The sequence below is a fragment of the Mercenaria mercenaria genome, chromosome 3 (assembly GCF_021730395.1).
Source record: "Mercenaria mercenaria strain notata chromosome 3, MADL_Memer_1, whole genome shotgun sequence".
Taxonomy (NCBI): Eukaryota; Metazoa; Mollusca; class Bivalvia; order Venerida; family Veneridae; genus Mercenaria; species Mercenaria mercenaria.
The window spans coordinates 100,779,137-100,802,626 of NC_069363.1; the positions used below are offsets into that span (position 1 = coordinate 100,779,137).

Here is a 23,490-nt window from a genome sequence, read left to right on the forward strand (position 1 = left end):
CCTTATAATTGTTATTAACGAACGGACAGGTTATTCATATGTCACCTATCAATCAACAAGTTGAGTTAACCCTGATTGCTACGTGTCAATCAAAATATTTAAAGAAGGTTAGATGTTTTTACGGCTTTTCGTTGACAAAATAATTTGCCATTGAGTAAATGATGCTTTATTCAATAATATAATATATAAACCATAGACTGATTTCAGAAACGCAACATTCGAATAATAATGCTATATTTGCTGATAGTTACGTTACATGCCTAGAAAAGCACACCAGTGGCAATATGCATTTCAAATATAAATGTGCCTTCTATGGTGTATCTGGAATGTCAACACGTAAAAAATTCAGGCCAATGTATGATAGATTATTAAAGGACAAACCAAGGTAAGAAGTAAATTTCTATTTTTGCTAAATATTTATAATATTTTCTTTCGGTGAAAGAACAAGACATTATAAACTTTTGCTAATCTAAGTAATGGAAATAGTTACAATTTGTAAACCAAGTACTATCATAATCATATGTTAAGTGTAAACAAACATGTGCATGCAACCGTGAGTTGCCAAAAACACATTATAATAATTAGCTTCAGTACCTATTCAAATGTTGGTATGTGAAATGACGTGTAGTGAATACATACATTATTAACAATATTATAGTAATACAATATAAAATAAAAGCATCAATACGACGTTTAGAAATAACATTACAGATTGGATATACCAATTTTTTTTTATATATACGAATACGTATTATTTTTATAAACTTATACGATAATGATTTTTAAATACATATGTTTTATATTTCAGGTATGTCTTCTTAAATATCGGAGGAAACAACATTGTCAACTACTGTTCGCCGGCTGATATATTTACGGCTTAATAAGCATTTCTTGTGCAAAAATAAAAATACTACCGAATGTACTTGTTTTTTTTTTCTTCAATTCTTCAATTTGCAGGAATAACGACAAGTATTAAATTAGATAAAAGCTTATCATATTAACTGCACTTACCTCACAGAATATACAGTTCGTCTTACACTGTTCCGTGCAAACGGTACACACATGCATGCTAAGAATCAGGTGACTTTTTACTCAAAACATTTAGCGGCATTGTTTGAAGAAGCAATTAAAGTCAATAAAGGCTATTATCTGTCCAAAAGGCAAAGTGTATAAAAATATTGTTATAATAAAAAGACATTATTTGTCACATGGCACTTGTGTGTGCTTACAAATATACTGATTAATTGATATAATCAATAGGTGTGATAATCCAATCAAACTCTATCAGGACTAATCAGAGGCACGTGTTTGTTACGCCGCATATATTCAAAGGCCGGTCCTTTCCGATCAGTGCGGTTTATGCACTGACATGTGTTTTGTGTATAGTTCATTTAAAAATCGATAATGATCTTTTTTCTTAATTTATTTTCTTTTGTTAAACGAAATACGAAATATGAAGAAACAATTAAATAATTTCAAATAAAAAACATGTGACAGTCCCCTTCCGATCATGTTAGGCCCTTCTCGATCAGCGTAAAATATGTCATAACCCATATTTTGTCTATAATTCATTTAAATATCATAAATAGCTATTTCATAATTCATATTTATTTTCTTTTCTATTTCATAAATGAAATATGAATAAATAAATAAATAAGTTCCAATAATAAACAAACAGCAGGCCCTTTCCGATCATGTTAAGCCCTTTCCGATCAGCGCGGTTTATGTCATGACCCATATTTTGTCTATAATTCATTTAAAAATCGAATATTGATAATTTTTTTAATAATACTTGAAAAATGGCTAGTAGATAAGGCGAAGGACAACCAATGGTCGGAATTCAGGCATCTCTGCTTAACAGACTTAAGCTATAACATTCTAGACATTCCCATAGATGATAATTTTAATGAATTTTTAACTAAACTACAACAGATCTTAGGCAAAACTATCCCCAAATCTAAAACTAAAACGCTCAAGACCAAAATACCGAAAACTTGGTGGAACCCCGACTGCACGCAGGCAATTAAACATAGGGAAAGTGTCTTATGTCGTGATTGGTAAATTTACTATCCGATTTTAGGCCTAAGCTCAACGCATAAGTGTACTGTACACAGTAGTATCATACTGTATAGATTTTAGATTCTCTTTTCTTAAATTTAATATTAATAATTAGAAGTAAAGATAGTACTGGTGGAATGGTCAAGTATGCATCTAACTGAAGGACAGGTCCCACATAATAGCCAACAGCCTATCATACCCTTAGCCTATCATAATATATATATGAGCTGGATGTTGGATGCATACCAAGGATGATACAAAGCAAGGGCCCAAAGGACTAAAGGCTTCCCCACCCTCAAATAATGGCAATAACACCCACCTAGCCTAGTATCATCCGACATTTCATAAATGAAATATGAATAAATAAATAAATAAGTTCCAATAATAAACAAACAGCAGGCCCTTTCCGATCATGTTAAGCCCTTTCCGATCAGCGCGGTTTATGTCATGACCCGTATTTTATCTATAATTCATTTAAAATTCGAGTATTAATAATTGTTTTATTTTAAATTATTTTCTTTTTCATTTGTTAAATGAAATATGAAGTAATAATTAAATAATTTCCAATAATAAACATGTGACAGGCCCTTTCCGATCATGTTAAGCCATTTCCGATCAGCGCGGTTTATGTCATGACTCGTATTTTGTCTATAATTCTTTTAAAAATAACAAATTGGTAACTTTTTTTCGTAATTTATTTTCTTTTATTATGTCATAATGAAATATGAAGAAATAATTAAATTATTTCCAAGAATAAACATGTGACAGGCCCTTTTCGGAACAATATTAAGCCATTTCCGATCAGCGCGGTTTATGTCATGACTCGTATTTTGTCTATAATTCATTTAAAAATAACAAATTGATAACTTTCTTTTTGTAATTTATTTTCTTTTATTATGTCATAATGAAATATGAAGAAATAATTAACTAAATTCCAGTAATAAACATATGGCAGGCCCTTTCCGATCATGTTAAGTCCTTTTTGCGGAAAGGGCCCTTTCCGGTATCTAGTCATAGCGCCATTTTTGTTGTGATAATGTTTCATACTCTTAATTTTCGTAACCATTAAAATATATATGACAAACTTTAATCAAGGCGACCCTAATGTGAATTACATATATTTCTAATTTTCATATTTATTACATGTAAGTATTTTTTTTATTTGCACTTTGATTGGTAAACCACTTCAATTCAAATATTTTTTACGGAATAAAACGTAATAATTTGGGTACGAAGCAGATGTTGAGGGAGAAATAATTTACGGTTTAAAATTACTAAAATAATTTTCTTAATGCAACATTTGTGAAACATTTTCGATTACAAATTCAGCAAAAGTCTGTATGAATTGGTTTGTTCGATGTGTTTACTTGTGATTGCATTTGATTTGAAAGTTATACTAACATATCTCTATGTTCTTATGTGATTCTCCCTTAATTATTGCTGCAATTTGATTGGTTGTTGAAAAGGCGTCCTTGGAATCAGCGCAACGGGACAAAGGTCTCGATTGTTTTCATTATTTGTCACTTTTCTTTAACAGTTTACATAATTTTGCTTAATAAACTCGCAGAAAAATAAGGACATACGATGCCTCGTCGAGCTTTGCGTTGTGTGGTTGATTTAGAATTAGACAGGGTAAGTTTTTTTTATTTGTTCCATTTATTGCAATAATTTGTCAGCGTGTTATTTCTTGTTTACACGCTCCCGCTGGAGTTATTCATTCAACGTATTGATTAATTTGATCAGTTAAATGAAACGATTAAATTTAAATAGACCTTATTCAATGAGTTCCTATGTATTTGAACTGCGAAAAAATGAATTTAGATCTAGGTATGAAAAATGTTAATCTAATACTGGTTCATTTAATATGTTGATTGATTGTCAGCAGTAGTGTATTGAATACTACAAATTATTGATTACTACTGGTTTATACTGATAGTGTATTTACACTACAGTCATAAAATATGTATAGGTTTGCCTATATTTGGCAAACAATGCAATAAAAAACTTTCGCAAGTCTTTGATTTATTTGCTCGCAAGAAATTGAAGTCATATAACCTGTTGAGATTAAGCTTCTGGTTATTTGATTTCTGATAACTTTAAATGAATTAAGAGAGTCTTGTTTTTGAAAAGAAAATGTGAAAGTTATGATTTAAATAACAACTAGTTTAACTTTGAAGATATTGAATGTTTTTATTTAGGCAGTGGCTATGTCGGTCAAAAGCTATATCTGTCTATCTATATGTAGCTTTTGTTTATAATGTTATTTTATCTACCGACAATAAATAAATATTGACTTGACTAGACTTGAGTGGCTACTATTACAGTACCGTAATCCTAGCCTCTGATTCTAGTATTACGGAAGTTCCTTATTCCAAGACAACCCTTTGAGGATAGGCTAGGATTACGGAAGTATTTTAGAGGCATCAAATGTGTGTTAGGATTAAATGATGTTATAAACTTACTTATTTCACTTAACAGTCAGGGGTGTAACTGTTTCAAGTTATCGCAGTTCATAGCCCATTTGAGTTATTGCTTATACTTTCATTACTTGTTTCAGTTATCATAAAATATTACAAAGCACTCCTGTGCCAATTCCTCATTTTGAATGAGACTAATGCAATTATTTCCTGAATCCTTAAACTGAATGAAAATGTAACTGAAATAGGTTACATAACTTAAAACAGTTACACCCCTGACTGCTTAAAATAGCATTTTTTTTCATGACCTTCTAATTATTTCGTGTTATCGATCAGCCATTTTGGGTTAGTATAATCTTAAACGATATATTGATGGCGGTGGAAATATTATCAGGGGTGGCAATCAATTGTCCGTATTACCCAGGTTGTCCCAAAGCTTGTACGGACAAGTGGAATTTGACCAGAATTTACTATATAAATATCATACGGACAAGTACAAAATAGCAATTGACAAAAGCGGACAAGCAAGTCAGAATCAGACAGAAATGTGAGGGTCAAAGTTTCTATACTTTAAATTTTAAGAGTTGTTCATACTAAGTATATTTATTATCTTATTTTTTTTTGAAAATTGGCAGACAAACGAAGAATGATATTCTTAATAAGCTCAAAAGGATTTTCAAAAATATACTTTCAATTTTATGATTTGATTTTGCCTGTCACTTTAATTTCCGTATGCGTTTTTTTATTTCATTTTCGCTATTTTAAGTGAAATAAGTGTCTACAACATCATTTATGCATGTCTTAACATATATTTGATAACTCTTAAATACTTTCGTAACCCTAGTCTATCCTCAATGAGTTATCTAGACTGAATATGGAACTTCAGTAATGATTAATCCTAGAACCGGAGGCTAGGATTACGGTACCCTAATCGTATCCACTGCCTTTTATTTATTTTTGTTATCATAAGATGGCTTCTTTTGGCGAGTTTAAACATTTTTTAAAGTATTTGCTGTTAAAAAACAATTAAGTCATGACATTACGAGGGCTTGGTGCAAAACTATTGTAAGTGTATATAAATAAAGAACAAGATACAATAGTTTTGCGCCAAGCCTTAGTCAAGATAACTTAAAATAAAACTTATCATATCTTATGAAATTTTCTCTTTGGTTTATATTTTGGTCATAATAATATATTTATTTTCTGAGCCTTATAATTTTACAAAAAACTATTGCAGTTGATCAATTTCATCATTCAGTTGTGTGTGATACCTACAGTATAATACAGAAAATTTAACTGTTAAAAAAAAATTGTGTTAACTTTGTTATATTAAATTAGAACTCTTTACAATACCAAATTCATTATCTTTCAATTAATTAAATGAATACTTAGATTTTAGAATTATTTATGGTACTCATGCAGAACTGTTTACAATACCAAATTCATTATCTTTTAATTAACTGAATACATATAGATTTTAGAATTATGGTCTTATGCAAAATTGTATGATGTAAAAATAATGTAATAGCAAGATATGTCCTTTCAACTTTCCATACTTTTGTGTTATGTTATCATAAACTTTGCAAAGTTTAATTTTCCAACTTTTTTTTTCAAAATAAAATGTAACTGTAACAAAAATAGCCAATTTATGATATATTTTAAAAACACTGAGAGTATTAAGTCAGTAGACTCAGTACTATTTTTAACAAATTTATTTTACATCTTTGTAATCAATTTGAAAACAAACTTGCAGGAATCTTATAATGTCTATTTTTCATTGCATAGGTATCAGCTCCAGGTGTATGGCTGCCCAGCAGAGAGGATGTGTATGTCAGTATAAGCGTGTTTGGACAGTACAGAAATACTCGAAATTTAACATCCATATTTCCATTGATTTTACATGAGCCATTCAGATTTGAAAAGGTGATTTATTGTACATGTTAACTAGTTATAGTACTTATAAATTCAAACTGTATGTTGAAAAGTTGAAAACTACATAGTGAATTCTTTAGTTTTATAAGGTTGTAGTTTATCTTTCTTGATGAAAGGCACTGCCACAGTATTTACTTCGAACAATTTGGTTCTATGAAAGATGACTTCCAGCTAGGACAAGTTAGTTATCTTGGCAAAGCTTAGAAAGCTATGGATGATAACATATTTTCTTATTGCAGGAAAGAAACCATATTAATACAAAAGGGAAAAAGACATATAATATTTATAGGTTATTGCAATGTACATCATCAAACCTATTTGCATTTTTATAAAAAAAAAATCAAGAATAATAGAGCACTCAAAATATTTGAGAAAAATCTAAATGATATATTCTAATATGACTAGCAATGCTATATATCTAGCAAGGCCATCAAATTTCCCTTTTCAAGTGCTAACTGCAGGTACAGAAACTGGATAGTTCTGTAAATCAAATGCAAACATTCTCAGGGCTAGACACTAACCATTTTGGGCCACTGGTCCGAAGAGCAGTTTCCACTCAGTTTTTAAATGAAACAGTTACTGGTCCTCCAAATATTTCACTGGTCCTTGTTGATTTTCACTGGCCTCGGACCAGCGGACCAGTGTTAGTGTCGAGCCCTGCATTCTCTCATTCAAACAAATTATTATTGCAAAGTCTAAAAGAAATGAACATCCATTCTCTTCAGCAAATATGTCAAAAATGATGCAGGTTTTGAGTGTCAAAAGTACACATGCTTACCACATTGATAAAAGATCTTGCTAATTTGTTGTATTTAAGTAGTAATGAAAAAAAAATTGGTAGTGGACATAACTTAACTTAAATATGCTACTTTTTAAATCTTCCCAAGTATGGTCAGCATAATGATGTAGTACATTGTACATATATATGTTATACATCAAACTTCTTCGCTAAACTGAGCATTTGTTTACGACTTATATAATTTGTTTTGTTTTACCTCCCACCAGATTCTAGACCTTCCATTGGTTGAGTAGTGTCACGTGGTTGCCCTCTATATTTCTGTAGAGGGCCAAAGGGTGACCCTACATGAGAATTCCAATTCAAAATGGCGGAAATTTGCATTTTAAAGCAAAATATTTCTTCTTTAGTTATGATTTAACGTTTCATTTTTTAGGTTGACTATTCAATGAATGAGGGAGCTATCCTACTTGCCCGGGAGAAGTAATTAAGTGGTCGATAAAACAAATCAGTTATTGGGTTTGTTACTGACCCTCTACGGAAATATGTAGGGTCAGTATGCTTTATAGAGAGCTCGGGTTTGCCTCGCCTTCTATAAAGCATACTGACCCTACATATTTCCGTAGAGGGTCAGTAACAAACTCAATAATTAATAATTATGTTCAAAACAAACTTCATGACTAGCATACAACACCTCATTTTTATGACAAAGTCTGTAGTGACTTGTGAATTGGCACTTTTTCAGTTTGATATTGCCACAAATATGCTGACTACTTTTAAGATAAAATTACAACCACTTAACTGAAGTGTTTATCTCACACCATTCTACATCAAGGTCAAGGTCAGTAAAATTCAAAAGATAAGATTTTACAGGTAGAAACTTGTCTTTCAGTTTCATTGAAAGCACAAATGTTGATTTAAAATGATTTCAAATTTCTATGATGAACTTGTCCATATTTCTCTGCGGACTGTACCACTAAATGTTAAAATGGGTGCTTGCCAAAAAGATATACCGGTACTGACTAAATGGCAAACAGTGCAGATCTTGAATTTAATTGACAATTATTTTGCATTTGTTTGTATTTTAATTAATTACAGTTAAAATAATTGATTTTTGTCTCAATTATTAATTATTTTCAATTAATTGAAAAACTGTAATTAATTATAATTAATTAATGGACCCAGGTATGTCTTGATCAGTCTGCATTGATGTACAGGCTGATCATGATCTACACTGGTTGCAAAAGCAGAAACAGCTGGGTTCAGCATGGTAAGGGTTAATGGTTAGCCAACTTACTGGTTAGGAAGGGTCAGGTAAAAACATGTTTCCTGGTGATTATTTTTATGCCCCCGAAGGGAGGCATATTAGTTTTCAACTGTCCGCCCGTTAGTTCGTTCGTATGTCAAAACGTTAACTTTTTGCATGAAGGCACTTTACTCGCGAACCACTGCACCCATGACCTTCAAACTTCACATGCTGATAGTACTTATTGAGTACACCACCCCTACTGACTTTGGGGTCACCAGGTCAAAGGTCAAGGTCACAGGGGCCAACGTTAACTTTTTGCCTGAAGGCACTTTACTCGCGAACCACTTCATCCAGGACCTTCAAACTTCACATGCTGATAGTACTTATTGAGTACACCACCCCTACTGACTTTGCGGTCACCAGGTCAAAGGTCAAGGTCACAGGGGCCAACATTAACTTTTTGCATGAAGACACTTTACTCGCGAACCACTGCACCCAGGACCTTCAAACTTAACATGCTGATAGTTATTGAGTACACCACCCCTACTGACTTTGGGGTCACCAGGTCAAAGGTCAAGGTCACAGGGCCCAAAGTTAACTATTTGCATGAAGGCACTTTACTCACGAACCACTGCACCCAGGACCTTCAAACTTCACATGCTGATAGTACTTATTGAGTACACTACCCCTACTGACTTTGGGGTCACCAGGTCAAAGGTCAAGGTCACAGGGACCAACGTTAACTTTTTGCATGAAGGCACTTTACTCGCGAACCACTGCACCCAGGACCTTCAAACTTCACATGCTGATAGTACTTATTGAGTACACCACCCCAACTGACTTTGGGGTCACCAGGTCAAAGGTCAAGGTCACAGGGGCCAACGTTAACTTTTTGCATGAAGGCACTTTACTCGCGAACCACTGCACCCAGGACCTTCAAACTTTACATGCTGATAGTACTTTATGAGTACACCACCCCTACTGACTTTGGGATCACCAAGTCAAAGGTCAAGGTGCTGTGGGGGCATTTGTCACCATTAGTGACAGCTCTTGTTGTTACATCAGTTTGTACTGAATAAATGTTTTACATAGAGTTATGTAAAACAAATTTGCACTCTCCCTACTTCCCATTTTCTTGGGAATTTAATGCAAAGCAAAGATACTTAAATGCATAACAGAACAGTTTTTGTTACAGCTGTTTTTAATTCTTTAAATTAATTTTCAGACATACTATACAGCAGTGGACCCACAAGATGTAGCAGAATTTCTTGAAGGTGTGTTTTTATTTTAGTTAATTTAACATGAAAATTATGAATGAAGCTCTTACCTATTAAGCAAACATTGATATGATTTTACTGCCATGAAGAAACAAATAGAAAGTTTCATACTTACACCAGAAGTTTACTTAAGATTATGATATTGGTTTTATTACTGTACAAGATCAGATGATTGTATGACATTCAGTGAAAAAATGCCATAGAGGATAGGCTGTTTGCAGACTTTACAATTTTACACATATTTATTGCTGTAAATTTAGAAGTGAGTTTTGTGTTACTGTAATTTTATTACACATACATTTATTAAAGATCTGAAATAAAATTTTAGTGTTGTAATCAATGATTGAATGAAGTAATGTGAATACATTTTCAAAAGTTGACCTGTTTGAAATAAATATGTGTTCGAGAAAATTTTATTTCTCCAATTAGAAGATCTGAAGTTAGCCTAATATCAACGGTATTTCATTCAACATAAATTATCAGCTTTTTGCATGACAGAAAAATTATACAAATCTTACTTTTTATGTTTTTGCTAATTCTGTCTTTAAGTTACTTTCCCGACAAGAACTTACTTTCTTTACACCTTTTATTTTATTCTATAAGATATAAATAACTAAACCACAAGTAGGAAACATATAAAGCAAACGAAAAGGAATGAATAATAATAATTATAAAAGTTGTTGCCTCTTTAATAAATGAATATTAATAACTTTTAAAGCTACTTGCCCACAGTTACGGTAAAAAAATTTCAACCTGTTCATTTCCACCAAGTTTGGCAATCTAATGTATATATGACACTGTTAAATGATAAAGTGGGTGAAAATAAAAGTTTGATATTGGTAAAAATGGAAGAAGAATGTAAATTTTCTGCATTATTTCAAAAGCGTTACAACTTTCTGCACAATATTTTTGGTCATTTATCAGAATATCTTGCACAAAGCTTATGTCAATAAGTTTGTACCACTGTTCGTTTTCAGAGTACTCTTTTTTATGAATTTTTGAGGGAAGATATTTTTTACCTAAAATGTGTGGGTTAGTTACTTTGAATAAAATGTGATGTAATGTTTATTATAATAAATGATCAGTGTGTTGTTTATTTTGAATTGTGAACAGTAGTTTGACAGAATAATTTATTTACAGATGAATTGGTGGTTATTGAGTTGCTACAGTACTCCGACTACTCAGATGGTGCTATTAGACTTGCCTCCTACTCTACAAGTGCCAGAGACTTCCTGTTCCCATACCCCTCTCTCTGTCCATCATACACATCTGCCTGTAGGGAAATACTCCTCTCCAGAACTATAGCATGGCCTGTAAGTATTACTTTTTCTACCTTGCAACAGTGGGGTAACTGATTTTATAAAAAGAATTTCTTAAAGGCTCTTTGTCAGTTTGTCTTAAATATGGCTGCCACATTTATTTTGTTATAAACATGTTAAGTCCTAATTTTGACAATTGTTTTCTAAAAGGATTGAATATTGATTAATATAGAAGTACATATTTCTGAATCCATTGTTTTTGATTGCCTCCCTTTATTGCTCAAACAGTGTAAGTTTATGTGTAATACTGAAAGCAGTTATAACAATGTATTTATACATAACATCTATTCAGACAGTCTTTATCTGATTTAGCATATGAATCATTAATAAAAGCCTTTTGAAACTGTAAAAAACTTCCTGAAATTAATCAGAATAATCCAAGGAAACACTGGCTGTTTCAATCAGATTTAGCAGCTATTGCAGACTGAAATAATCTTTCACAAACATTTCTTATTTTCCTTTAAGAGTTTTAGTTCTCATATAAGTAAAGTTCTACATGTACAGGGTTAATGTTGCATATAATGTGTACACTACACTCACTTGAAGTTACTATTTTTTCAGGGTATCTCACCAAAACTTGAATTCACTACAAAGACAGTAATTAAGGAGTCACAATCTCCTGAACTTGATGCACTGGAAGATGCTCTTGAAGAAGAAAAGGTAATACTTGGTCTCGTACCATCTGATCTTCCCTGTTCTAATGAATGTTTTCTGTACATAATTTCGGAATTGGTAAAACTAATAGCTGATATTTAGAAACATTTTGGTATTTCAGTATTTAGAGTTTCTGTTTAGAGGTAAATGTTGTTTGACAGTTCGTCCAAATTTATGTCTTTTTGCTTTGTTCGGTAACATAACAGGAACTTTATTTGACAAATCTACTACAAATGTATATTTATAAATAGTGAAATAGAATTTCTTTCTGTTGAGTATGTTTTTGTACACAGTACTGTAGTTTAAATATTTACTGGTTCAAATTATATATGTCAAGTTAAGTAAAAGAATGATATATTGTTTTATGTTATTTGTAGCTCGCAAGACGTGCACGCTCCAGATCTAGGTCAAGGTCAAGGGCCAGGGGTCGTTCAATGTCAAGGTCAAGATCTAGAACAAGGACTTGCAGGTATGGCTTCCAAATTTCTGTATAAAATGCTTGTGTGATTGTAATGTTGTATTACTGCTGTAATACCTGGTGGTAAAGGATATATTGCTCCATTCTGAAAACCATTTTATCATGTTTGACGTACAGGGGTTTAAAAAGCCAATTCATGATTTTGCTATCACACAGGTGTAATAAAGCTTTTGACATTTATTTTTTATCTTGTTTTAAGTATAAGAGACATTGGTTCAACTGATTTGGTCTATGATAGGTAAAGCAAGAAAGAAAGAAGAAATTTTGATATATTAGCAGGAAAAGCTAACATGTGATAAAAAGAATATTGAATTTGAATGTGTCTTTCCACATTGAATTTATTCAACTTGTTAAATTAAATTGATAAAATGCTTGGCAGGGCCTCGCATTTTATTACTTTTTCAACTCAGGGCCTCCTCTGGGTTTTTCATACTTGTCGCCAACCTTTTCGCCAATTTGAAAAAGTTGGAGCCACTTTAGAGCCATTTTTGAGCCAAAGTTCTGAGCCACTTTTATTTCTCTTAGTTGGCTGTCATAGTGTGCATAGAGAAATAAAATATTGTAAATAATTTCATTAGGAATAATAACAAGTTTTGAAGGTGCATTAGTTTATTGTAGAAGTAATTTTTATTTTTATAGCTCTTTAGTCAGAATTACCAATTTTTCAGGACTCATTTATTTTCGGAAAGGAAAATTCGGATTTTTTTCTATTCTTAAAGGTCGAGTTGAACACTTGTCTAATGATTTTTAAGAAGCCATGGTAGCAAGTGATATCTTCCTGCTTCTGAACATTTCAAAGAAATTAACCAGGTCCAGGATACAAATTGAGGTCGATGTGTTTTTGTTTTCGGATCCATCGTTAAAATCTTTTATGAAAACTGAGGAATTACAAAATTATCTTGCAAAAACTAACAAATTAAATGTATCTTTCGTACATATTTAAAATTCGTCAGTCATACAACTGCATGCCACAAACATGTCGATCTTTTTTTTTTTTGTAAAAAATCGCAACACATAAAGTACACCGTAATAGGCGTTAATTTTGGTGAATTCTCGGCAGAGGTCAAACATACAAGCTGGCAGATGTTTTGATTACTGGTTAATCATCAATTCACACATTATTACGCAATTATCTTCTCAAAGTGTCAACCAACTTCAATAGTCGAATTGTCAACACTGCCTAGACTGGTTATCGATTTTATTCACTACCAGCGTCTAGGTAAACATGTGTATCGGGAACCAATTATTGGGCCGCTTATATCACTATGGAAAAAACAAATGCCGAGGAAAAAAAACTATGCGCCACTTATTTTCGCCAGTTCGCAAAATTTAGCGCCAAATTCTTAAAATTATCGCAAATGGCGACATTGGCAATCGACAGCGGAGGCCCTGCAACTTGTTTGATAAATTCAATATGAAAAGACACTCGTGTAGTATCCTCCATATATATTGTGAAATTTTGATAAAAAGTATATTGTACATGAAGTAAAACAGGGTTATACAAGAAATAAATGGACATGGTTATGATCGATAACCGACAGTATGTTTTTACCTGCTAAAAGTTTCATGAATCTTGCATCTTTACTTAAAAGGTTTTCAGTCAGAGTAAAAAGCATTAACATAATCAGATAAAAGTTTAAGTTGTGACTCAAAAAAATTATATATGTATTTCATGAGTTTGCGTCTTGAGCATTTTGTGAAACCAAATTAAAAAAATACTCGTGTAAATTTATTTCATTTTTCTGACAGTGCTTTCAATGAGGACATGTAATTATGCCATTATGAATTGAGCCGCGCCATGGGAAAACCAACATAGTGGGTTTGCGACCAGCATGGATCCAGACCAGCCTGCGCATCCGCGCAGTCTGGTCAGGATCCATGCTGTTCACTAACAGTTTCTCCAATTCCAATAGGCTTTAAAAGCGAACAGCATGGAGCCTGACCAGACTGCGCGGATGCGCAGGCTGGTCTGGATCCATGCTGGTCGCAAACCCACTATGTTGGTTTTCTCATGGCACGGCTCAATTATCCTTTCATTTTGAAACTGTTGTTTCCATCTCTTCTTCTATATTAACAGTTCAGCCTGTCTTAAGCAGCCATGTACAGTAGCATGGGTTGCGGGAAGGGAAACAAAGTTTACTCTTCAGGTTGACTTAGATGAAAATTAAAAGGCATAAAATATATGTGAAAAATGTGGGTTTAAGGTGTGGCTATTCAAGACAGGAAGTTTCTGAATATTGGTGGTGTTAAGCACTGGTTTGGATGTACTAACCACAGTTTTAATCTGACTGATTATACCTTCAGGTTCTTATAACATTCAAAGTCTGTTTTTTTCTTAATCATGTATTACATTATCATCATATATTATGTTTACAACATAAACATCATGTTTACAACATTGACATCATGTATCTTATTATCCTGATATAGCTGTTTTTTTTGGTTTTACAATTTGTGATCATACATCATTGCATGTTTTCATTTGCTTCATACAGCCCAGACAGTTTGTGCATCACAATATCTAGATCTAGGTATGTTTGTATAGTTAAGTGCCAAATTAAAGTTCATAAAACAGATTTTCTCATAGACTTCAATGCAGTTCCAATTTTAGTACTAATTTGGCATATAACTTTACATTTTAATAGAACGAAATGCTGAGACAAAGTTTGCACATCCAACATGACTGACCTACCTGAACAAAATACATCTCTGTCATAATTTACTGAATATTAGATTTTAAGAGCTTACAGCAGTTTAACATTTATCCCTTCTTTGTCAAATACATTGATAAACTGCAATGTGATTTAACTTTAGGCTTAATAAAAAAATTGTTTTATTCTGGTAACATGCTAAAAAAAATTAGGGTAGGTACGTCCGTTTTTTGTTTTTTTTTTGTTTTTTGTTTTTTTTTTAGTAAGTGGGACTTTTCGGAAATTATTTTTGTTTCTAAAATGAATTATACCGTAAGAGTATCAGTAAGTTGATTTCTAACATCACTGACTATGTTTAAAGCATAAAAAGTGCAGTTTTGCAACTTTTTGTTAAAAAGTTGGAAAAAAGTTCTCCAAGGCCATAAAAGACATTTAGGGTTGGGCCAAAAATTTAGGGCAGGGTGGGATACTGGAAACAAACAATTTTTTTAGGCCTTATCAAGCTATCATAATGAAGATTTTAAGCTGCTTTGTCCTTGCATTGATGTTATTGCATGCTCAAGTCTTTTCTTCTAGATATTTAGTGCTTACTTGTTCCATAACATGACATTTTTACAAATAATCATCAGACAGTTTTATGTGTTCTTAAGTTTTAGCTTGGCTATTTGAAATTCAGCTTTTATTGTCACATTTTCTGTTGGCATCCACATCACAAAAGTGTTATATATAATTATGCAGGTTTCTCAAAAACTACCAGACCCAATGCTTTCAAACTTCATATATGTCTTTGGCATCACGAGATGACCTTCACAGGCCTTTTTTCAACTCAGACATGTGAAAGTTATGCATATATAGTTTGGACCAAATACTTTCAAACTTTTCATATGTCTTCAGCATTATGAAATGACAGAGCTCTCTGATCAGGTTCCATAACTCTCAGTCTTGCTTAAAGTATATGAATAATGTCCTTTTTTTAACTAAAAAATTTAGTAAAGCTTTTATGTGAAAGGGTTTCAAATAGTCAAGCCTGTTGTAATTAAACAGCTCCTCATGTTTCTCTTCCTTTTTATTAATCATTCCAACACAACCCAATTTATTTACATTTTGATTTGAAACAAAGAAGAATGAAGCTGTATTATTATGCAACACACACTGTGTAAAATTATCGGAACCAGTCAACTGTTTTTTAACATAATTTCTCGGAGGTTACGATTTAGAAGGTCTGAAACAAAATGGCGGTCCAAATTACGAACATTTTTTCATTTTCGCCACTCGCGATTTTTCTTCGCCACTTTCATCGCAGATTCGCCAAATGGCTCGAGTGGCGAACGACAGCATGGGCCCTGTCACAGAGTTTTTACATCAGAACTTTTACATCATAGTGTCAAATGTCATAGCTGCATGCTGTGAAACAAAACCACACAGAACAGGCAAATATTTCGTGAAAATCTGCAGAGATGTAGACAATCCTTTTAGTTATAACTTGTTAGAAAATTTCTTTAGTGATTTGCTCTTAAATAGAATGATTGTTTGTCATGCAGATGTGTATTACTATATCACGAGGGCACATCCTTCACATCTGTACTCCAAACAATGATTTGATTCAGTGAAAAATCTCTTAACTGAGAAATATTACTTCTTAACTGAATTTTACATATTGATCAATGTTTTTGAGTTTTCAGTAGGTCATAAATCATTTTACATGTAGTAGAGTGTCTTTTTAAACTTACATTATTAATGGCAGTTGTATGTAGTTTTGCCTTTGCACAGTTCTTTTATAATAAGTAGTTATGGACAAATGTAATTTAAAAAGCATTGTTATACATATTTTTCCTTGCAGATTTTGTGTTAATATATTAAAGCTTTAAGCTATAGCTGTTAAGGTTAAATTGCATTCATCAAATGGCTATTTTCCCTAGGTGTTGGGACACCCTCAAAATTTGCAAAAATATTTTTCTTGTACCTAATATTTGGGACAGTTTTCTGTTCCTATAATTTGGAACAGTATGTAAAGCAAAAGTGGACACAATTATTTTGGAATATTTAACTGTTTTCTACAAATTTGTTCCCATTCTACACTAAGTGTTATAATATAGTTAACTAACATAATTGAAAATATATGAGAATGATTCGCTTAAAAAAAACTTGAAAATTAACATGTTGTGAATGTATTTTACATTGATGTTAAGATAGTGTCCTGGTTAGTATGGCACAGCTCTTTTCTCAGCATTGCATGCAGTCTCAAATTTGATAAGGACTATTTTCAAGGAGACAATGCAAGCACACAAAATGTTATATTCCATTCTATCATATTGTTTTATAATTTTGTTATGGCTTAACTTGACAGTCTTCTAATATTCTATATACAGTTACATTCACTGCTTAGGTTTTGTGCACATTTCTTATACTTAAGTACTTAAGACTTTGTGTCAAGAACTCATTATCAATGAATGAAAAGCACCATACAATTTGTACATTGAAGATGATCCTTTAAGGAATATGATGGAATGACTATAAAATGTGTGTTGGATAAGTTAGAAATTTATTGAGCAGCATTATGCTTATTTTTGTATACTACTGCAGATCTCTTGTTTTAGTTTGTCCTATTTTGACCATACATTTTATTCTGTCAAACATTTTCAAGGGGCATGTGCCATACAATTTTTAATCAGTAAAACATTTATTTAACAAACTATAAAATCTGATCTTATCCACATATGGGTTAATTAAGTTATGTTTGTCCCTGCTAATATTTAGCTAAGCTATAAGACATGGGCTTTTCTATACATGTATGTTTTGTGTTGAATAAATTTTCATTAAAGTTGTTACTTAAAATACTGAAGGCACAGCCAAATATAGCTTTATTGTAAATATCTACCTTTGCCAGCTATACAATATCTTCTTTCAGCTTTTTTTTGGCCTTAATTCAAATGTTGATTCAAATATTGGAATAATTTCAGATACATTCCAAAATGAAATTAATAATTTTTAGACCCCCTCCCAAAAAAAAGACATTATTGTGCTCGAAATCAGTTGTTTTGATTTGAAATTTTTTCTCTATTTAAAAGTTAATAATTTTTTTTTTACTTGTCAGTGACTGTATATCAGAAATACTTTTTGACATAGGACATCAAAGAAAGCAAAAATAATGAATGTGTCTGAATGAGAAGATTATGATGTAATTGACATGTTTGCTATCTCTCACAGGTCATACTCATCCGATTCCGACTCGGCTTTGGAGAGTTACGACTCCGATCCATCTTACATGAGGCCAACGATATCATCTATTTTTCGTTCCAGGTCCAAGTCTGGGGTACGTAAGTCTTACGCTGATGAAAGTTTATCCGACACAGAAGCGGGAAATAAGGCACCATTTGTTGTGCGTCATGTAGGTCTTGCAAAATTATCTCCCTTTTATTCCTTTCTTACTAAAATTTCTCAAAAATAGATTCTTTAGTTTAAGACAATTTTGGTGCTGTGGTTTTTTATAATATCACTAATATTAGGTTCTTTTTACTACGTCAGTTTTAATGGGGTGGTAGTCTGTACTTGACCAGTCCGTATTCCTTATTGTGAAAATTCCAGGGAAAGTTCTTTAATATTGTACTTCAACTAAAAATATATTTCTTAAGTTGGCTATTATAAAGGTTTTTGATACTGTTATTCCAGAAATGCTTTATATTTGAAAACAAATTCAAAGTTTTGAATATTGACTTCTACTCGTTATTTGAAAAAGCGCACGAGTATAGATATTATAATGATAAAAAACATATGAGCCGTGCCATGAGAAAACCAACATAGTGGGTGTGCGACCTGCATGGATCCAGACCAGCCTGCGCATCCGCGCAGTCTGGTCAGGCTCCATGCTGTTCGCTTTTAAAGCCTATTGGAATTGGAGAAACTGTTAGCGAACAGCATGGATCCTGACCAGACTGCGCGGATGCGCAGGCTGGTCTGGATCCATGCTGGTAGCAAAGCCACTGTTGGGTTTTCTCATGGCACGGCTCATATTTTTCCATAATTGCCCTGTCTGTCATTATAGACAGATACTACCCAGACATATAAGACTGATCTATCCCTGGGTCATTGTGAAACACACATGTTTATTTACAATTTTATTACATATTGATCACTTTTAAATGTTTGAAATCAGATACATTTTAGTCAATGAAATAATATCACTTGCCTAAAAAGATGTACTCAGATTCTATATTTTCTTATTGGCATTTGTGGCGAGACCATACACATTTCTCATTGTGAGAAGTGAAAGTCTAAGACTGGATATTATAATTAAAATCTGGGTAATTTGCATAGTAAACATCCTTTATAGATCTGGCAGGTATTGTGCATACACATAGATTAATGCATATGCTGAAATAATATTAATTATATAGCATATTTATCATATAATTATAGTACTGCCAAAACATTACTTCAGTTTGTAAGAAGTTCAGATCTCTTGTTTTGTATTGACTTTATATTGCTTTTACAATTTTCAGTTGTTTATGGTAGTGGTTGTTTTGTAAAAAAAATAGTAAAATATCTCTTCTCAGTACTCTGTTTAAAACTTGTGTTAATACTATAACCATAAGACATTTTAATTTCTTTATTTTAATTTCTTTATTTCTCTTTCTTTATCTTATACTAAAGTCTTGTATTAATTTTTAAGTAGCAGTACTTCATTTATAAATTTTTGCTGTTGTACAATTTTATCATTTTCTCTATGCTTTTCAATTTTCTTTATGATTTTCTTCATGATTTAATATGTCTGTTCAGAAAAGTTATGCATGGCTGCTTATAATGCTAGGTAAAAACAAAAATTTGATAATTCTTAAATAAGAGAATTTTGTGTCAAGTTGAAAAAAGGTACAGAAAATGTTGCGACACAGGAATATACAAAATGAGTAGAAGAGAATCTTTAGGTCATTTCTGTCAGTGAAAGCATTTAAATATAACTTTTGTATGCCTGTAAAGTTTTAAACTTGGAATAAAATCATTGCAATCATGGTACAAAGTCTGTTAAAAGGCCTAACTGGAAAATAGTTCAGAAGTATTTAAAGCAAACTAACACAGTAAAAAATAATACTAACAATTTAATTAACTCTAAAATTGTTAACATTAACCTTTCCATCGTAAGCTTCAAAATATGTATCAAGTTGTGGCATTATTTACAGTTAGAGGACAGTTTGATTGGAAGAAAGCCGGGTGCTCCTGCACTAAAAGGACAGAAAAAGAAGAAAAAGAGGTCTTCCTCTCGACCATCAAGTGCTCTTAGTGGATATGGTATGTAAATTTTATTTCTCAGTTAAGGTGAGATACCTCTAAATTTGTATCAATGTTTTTGAAAATTAAAAAGGTACTCCTCTTTGTAGGTTCATGTCATGTAATAGTAAATAGAATGTGAAACTTTTCTCTCTTTTTTAAGAAATGATTTTCTGAGGTCTTGGCAGTATCAAAAACAACTCTTGTAGACTGTACAACTTGTAGAAAAGCTCTCTTAACTGCCTTAGTCACGATGTAAAATATACCAGTAGAGTATCCCCATTTTGAGTTTTGATATTTTGAAGCACTTTCTATCTGTTTTAGCTACTATGGTGTACATCTTGAGGCAAGCCCCTTTAATAGCTAAATAATTTAAGGCAGTGATATTTTCCATGTATACAATTTATTTTAATATTTTCTTTATAGATTTAAATTTGACCAAGATTTAAAAATATTGAAAGCAAAAAAAAACAACAACAGGATTGGTCAAACTTTTATTATATTTGATCATTTGACCTTGAAATTTAAAGTACAAAATACCATGAAATACTATATTTATTACTATATTTCCAATGGAGATTTATTATTTGTTTGCCAGTTGTTACACTAGGGTGCAATATGAAAACAAAAACAAAATTTAATGAGACCAGAGGCAGTATTGAACAAGTACTAAGTACAAATGAAATCATAATTACTACAGTAATTTTTAAAACAGGCCAGTCTCCTTGTATTTTACTTTTACATTTTCTCAAATGATTCTAGTCTGTGGCAAAAGATAAACATTTACACAACTTCTTCTCATGAACTGCTTGATGTATGTTCACCAAACTTGGTCAGCCTCTTTTTGCAAGGGTTGTATATATCATATTTCTGGATGAATGTTTTTCAAAACTACCCAGTAAATAAAATTGTTGTATTTCATGATGCAATAAGCCATAACTTATAATTAATGTAAGTAAGTAAGTAAGTAAGTAAGTAAGTAAGTAACAACTTTATTTAAAGTGGATAACATATACGGCATTGGATACATTTTTCAAAACCGATTAACAATATGGTCCACTGTATACAGTCTAACCTGTCTTAAGCAGCCAGCCAAGGGAAGCACACAATTTGGCCGCTTAAGCCAGGTGACCGCTGATTGGAGGTGCAGCCAGTATATGTATTTTTCAGACTTCTGACCAGTTTAGCCTTTTGGCCCATTTCTTTTTGGGGTTTCCATTATAATTTTACTGGATACAATGACATGCATTTGCCTTCGCAATACGAATGGTCTTCTTAGCAATCTAAAACTCCGGTGTGTTTTTTTTTTACTACAAAAATTGTTACAGACAGTTCAAAACAAGTTTGTTTACAATTTTCGCCATTTTGGTAAGGGAAGCTACTCTCCGCGCTTATTGTCTACGCTAAATCTAAGATTGCCGTTACGTTCCGTAAAAGATAGAGTGGTTTATATTTTTTCAAACACAATTAATTTCGTATAAATTTAATAGTATTTTGATGACAGAAGTATAAAAAAAAATCACAAATATTATGCTACTAATTAGTTATCGAGTATTATCTTTAACCGAGGTCAAACTGTGAACAACAAAATTGACACGAGGTGACACGCTAATTGCCGATAATTACTGGCCATTTGATCGTAACAAAAAGGGGATTACACCTTTGGCTATCAGTTTTAATTGAGGAGCTCATGTCATTTTGCCGTTCTTGTGGTGAAGTCACGCGAAACTTAGCAATCACGTGCTTCTCAAAAATCAGGTATCTTCGGCGATTATTGCCTAAAAATAATTGGTTTTGGAAGAAAAATGGCCGCTGAAAGGGGTCAAATACGGCGGTCGGGAGGCAATTTCGGTGGCCGCTGGCCGCGGACGGCAGGTGGTCGCTGAATAAAGTGATAAAATAGAGGAAAATCCGTCGGGGGCCTCATAAAATGGCCGCTGAACGGAGGTGACCGCTGATCGGAGGTGACCGTTAGTACAGGTTAGACTGTACAATGTATAACTATGTACAGGAATATGTAAAAAGATCACGGTCAGCTGAGCATCTTTAGGATCATTATGGCCCTTTTGTATCCTTTATCTTTGTAAAGATTGGATTATCGGAATCTGTTACTGCAACTTTCCTTCTTTTATGACTAAAAAAGAAAGTTGTTTTAGCTGGAATATTTAATTAAAATGACTGCTGTTTGACAGAATAATGTCTCTAGTGTTACAGGTGAAATGACAGTTATAATGTTTTATTCAGTAAATCTTATATTTTATAGACTTTTTAGCTTTCAGGAACAGTATTGAATAACGTTTCTTTTCAGGTAGTACAGTAGCTCCATGATGGAAAGGAAACATCTATAGATATTTTTAGAATTTATGTTGTATGCAAAGATCAGTAATGCAACATATTCAGAAATATTGTTAAAATTTGCTTTTTCTGTTTACGTTCAGTAGGTGGTATAGGGTCTGCACGTTGCCCTGTATGTTCAAAGATTCATAAGGTATATTTGTCAGGCCTGAACTGTCTAGTATGTCAGGCATACAGGCGACATATGGGCAGGGCATACTGGGGCCATGGCCCAAACTTCCATCCCACAGGACGACCCTGCTGTAACCAGAACATAAAGAAGGTACCTAAGCGGTGTCCACATGTTTCTTTAAATTTACTATAGCACGTTATAAATTTGTTACCATTAGGAAATATACATGTATGCAATAACATGGGAAAAAAGATCAGTAAGAAAAACTGTAGATGTAAAATTAAGATTGGTATTGCAAAATTCTATAGCATCAGATGTTCTTAATCATAAATAATGGGAATACTTTTGTATAAAAAAAAAGATAAAGACTACAATCCATTTCATTTGGCCATTTGATTTATGAAAACTGCAAACATGCACATTTTTTGATTGTACCTATTTTAGTCAATAGAATTAATAGCATACATGTATATTTGTATAAGATAAGTTATTTAGTTAAAGTAAACAGTACTAGTGTGTTGTATTCACAAGAATCACCGAATCACAAAAGTTCATACCTACATGTATGCAATATTTGCACATTTTTTGCCATCTAATGTTACCTATTCCTATCTGTGTAAGTAAATAATGTACCTCATACAGTTGTATCACTTTTCTAATAGAAACATGATTTAGTGGTATTAAGATCAACCATTCTGCCATCATATGTTTCCTAGAGTAGATAAACAATTCTTGTGGGTGCAATGCTCCTATTTGATTTAGTGAAAATAGTTAATTTAATGAAATTTGTACATTTCAGTTTATGCATATACATGAAGGCTTATAGTATATAAGTTAGAGAAGAAATTTTTTTCTTTGCTTTTTGAATTTAGGCCGTGCAGTTGGGGGATGTTGTACCATTTAATAGATAGAACTGTACTGTGATAGAGTATAATATTATAGTTATTACTGGCTGTTTTAAACTTTAGCCTGCTGGTGACAAGACAGTGT

The 23,490-nt window shown here is 32.4% G+C and overlaps 1 protein-coding gene across 14 annotated transcripts in view; it reads left to right on the forward strand.

The window, feature by feature from the left end:
* The first annotated feature begins 3,499 nt into the window (after positions 1-3,499).
* LOC123523844 (spermatogenesis-associated protein 6-like) overlaps positions 3,500-23,490 on the forward strand; it is a 30,878-nt gene continuing 10,887 nt past the window's right edge. For 2 of the 14 annotated variants that reach the window (XM_045301565.2, XM_045301577.2), the window contains exons 1-9: positions 3,501-3,690; positions 6,261-6,398; positions 9,618-9,666; positions 10,810-10,982; positions 11,550-11,648; positions 12,020-12,111; positions 14,616-14,651; positions 17,979-18,159; positions 19,946-20,054. In XM_045301565.2, coding sequence (XP_045157500.2) covers positions 3,643-3,690; positions 6,261-6,398; positions 9,618-9,666; positions 10,810-10,982; positions 11,550-11,648; positions 12,020-12,111; positions 14,616-14,651; positions 17,979-18,159; positions 19,946-20,054 — 925 coding nt within the window. In that variant the 5' untranslated portion in view covers positions 3,501-3,642. Of the gene's footprint in view, positions 3,691-6,260; positions 6,399-9,617; positions 9,667-10,809; positions 10,983-11,549; positions 11,649-12,019; positions 12,112-13,869; positions 13,888-14,615; positions 14,652-17,978; positions 18,160-19,945; positions 20,055-23,490 lie in introns of all 14 variants that reach the window. The other 12 variants (XM_045301567.2, XM_045301573.2, XM_045301566.2 and 9 more) reach the window with 12 other exon arrangements.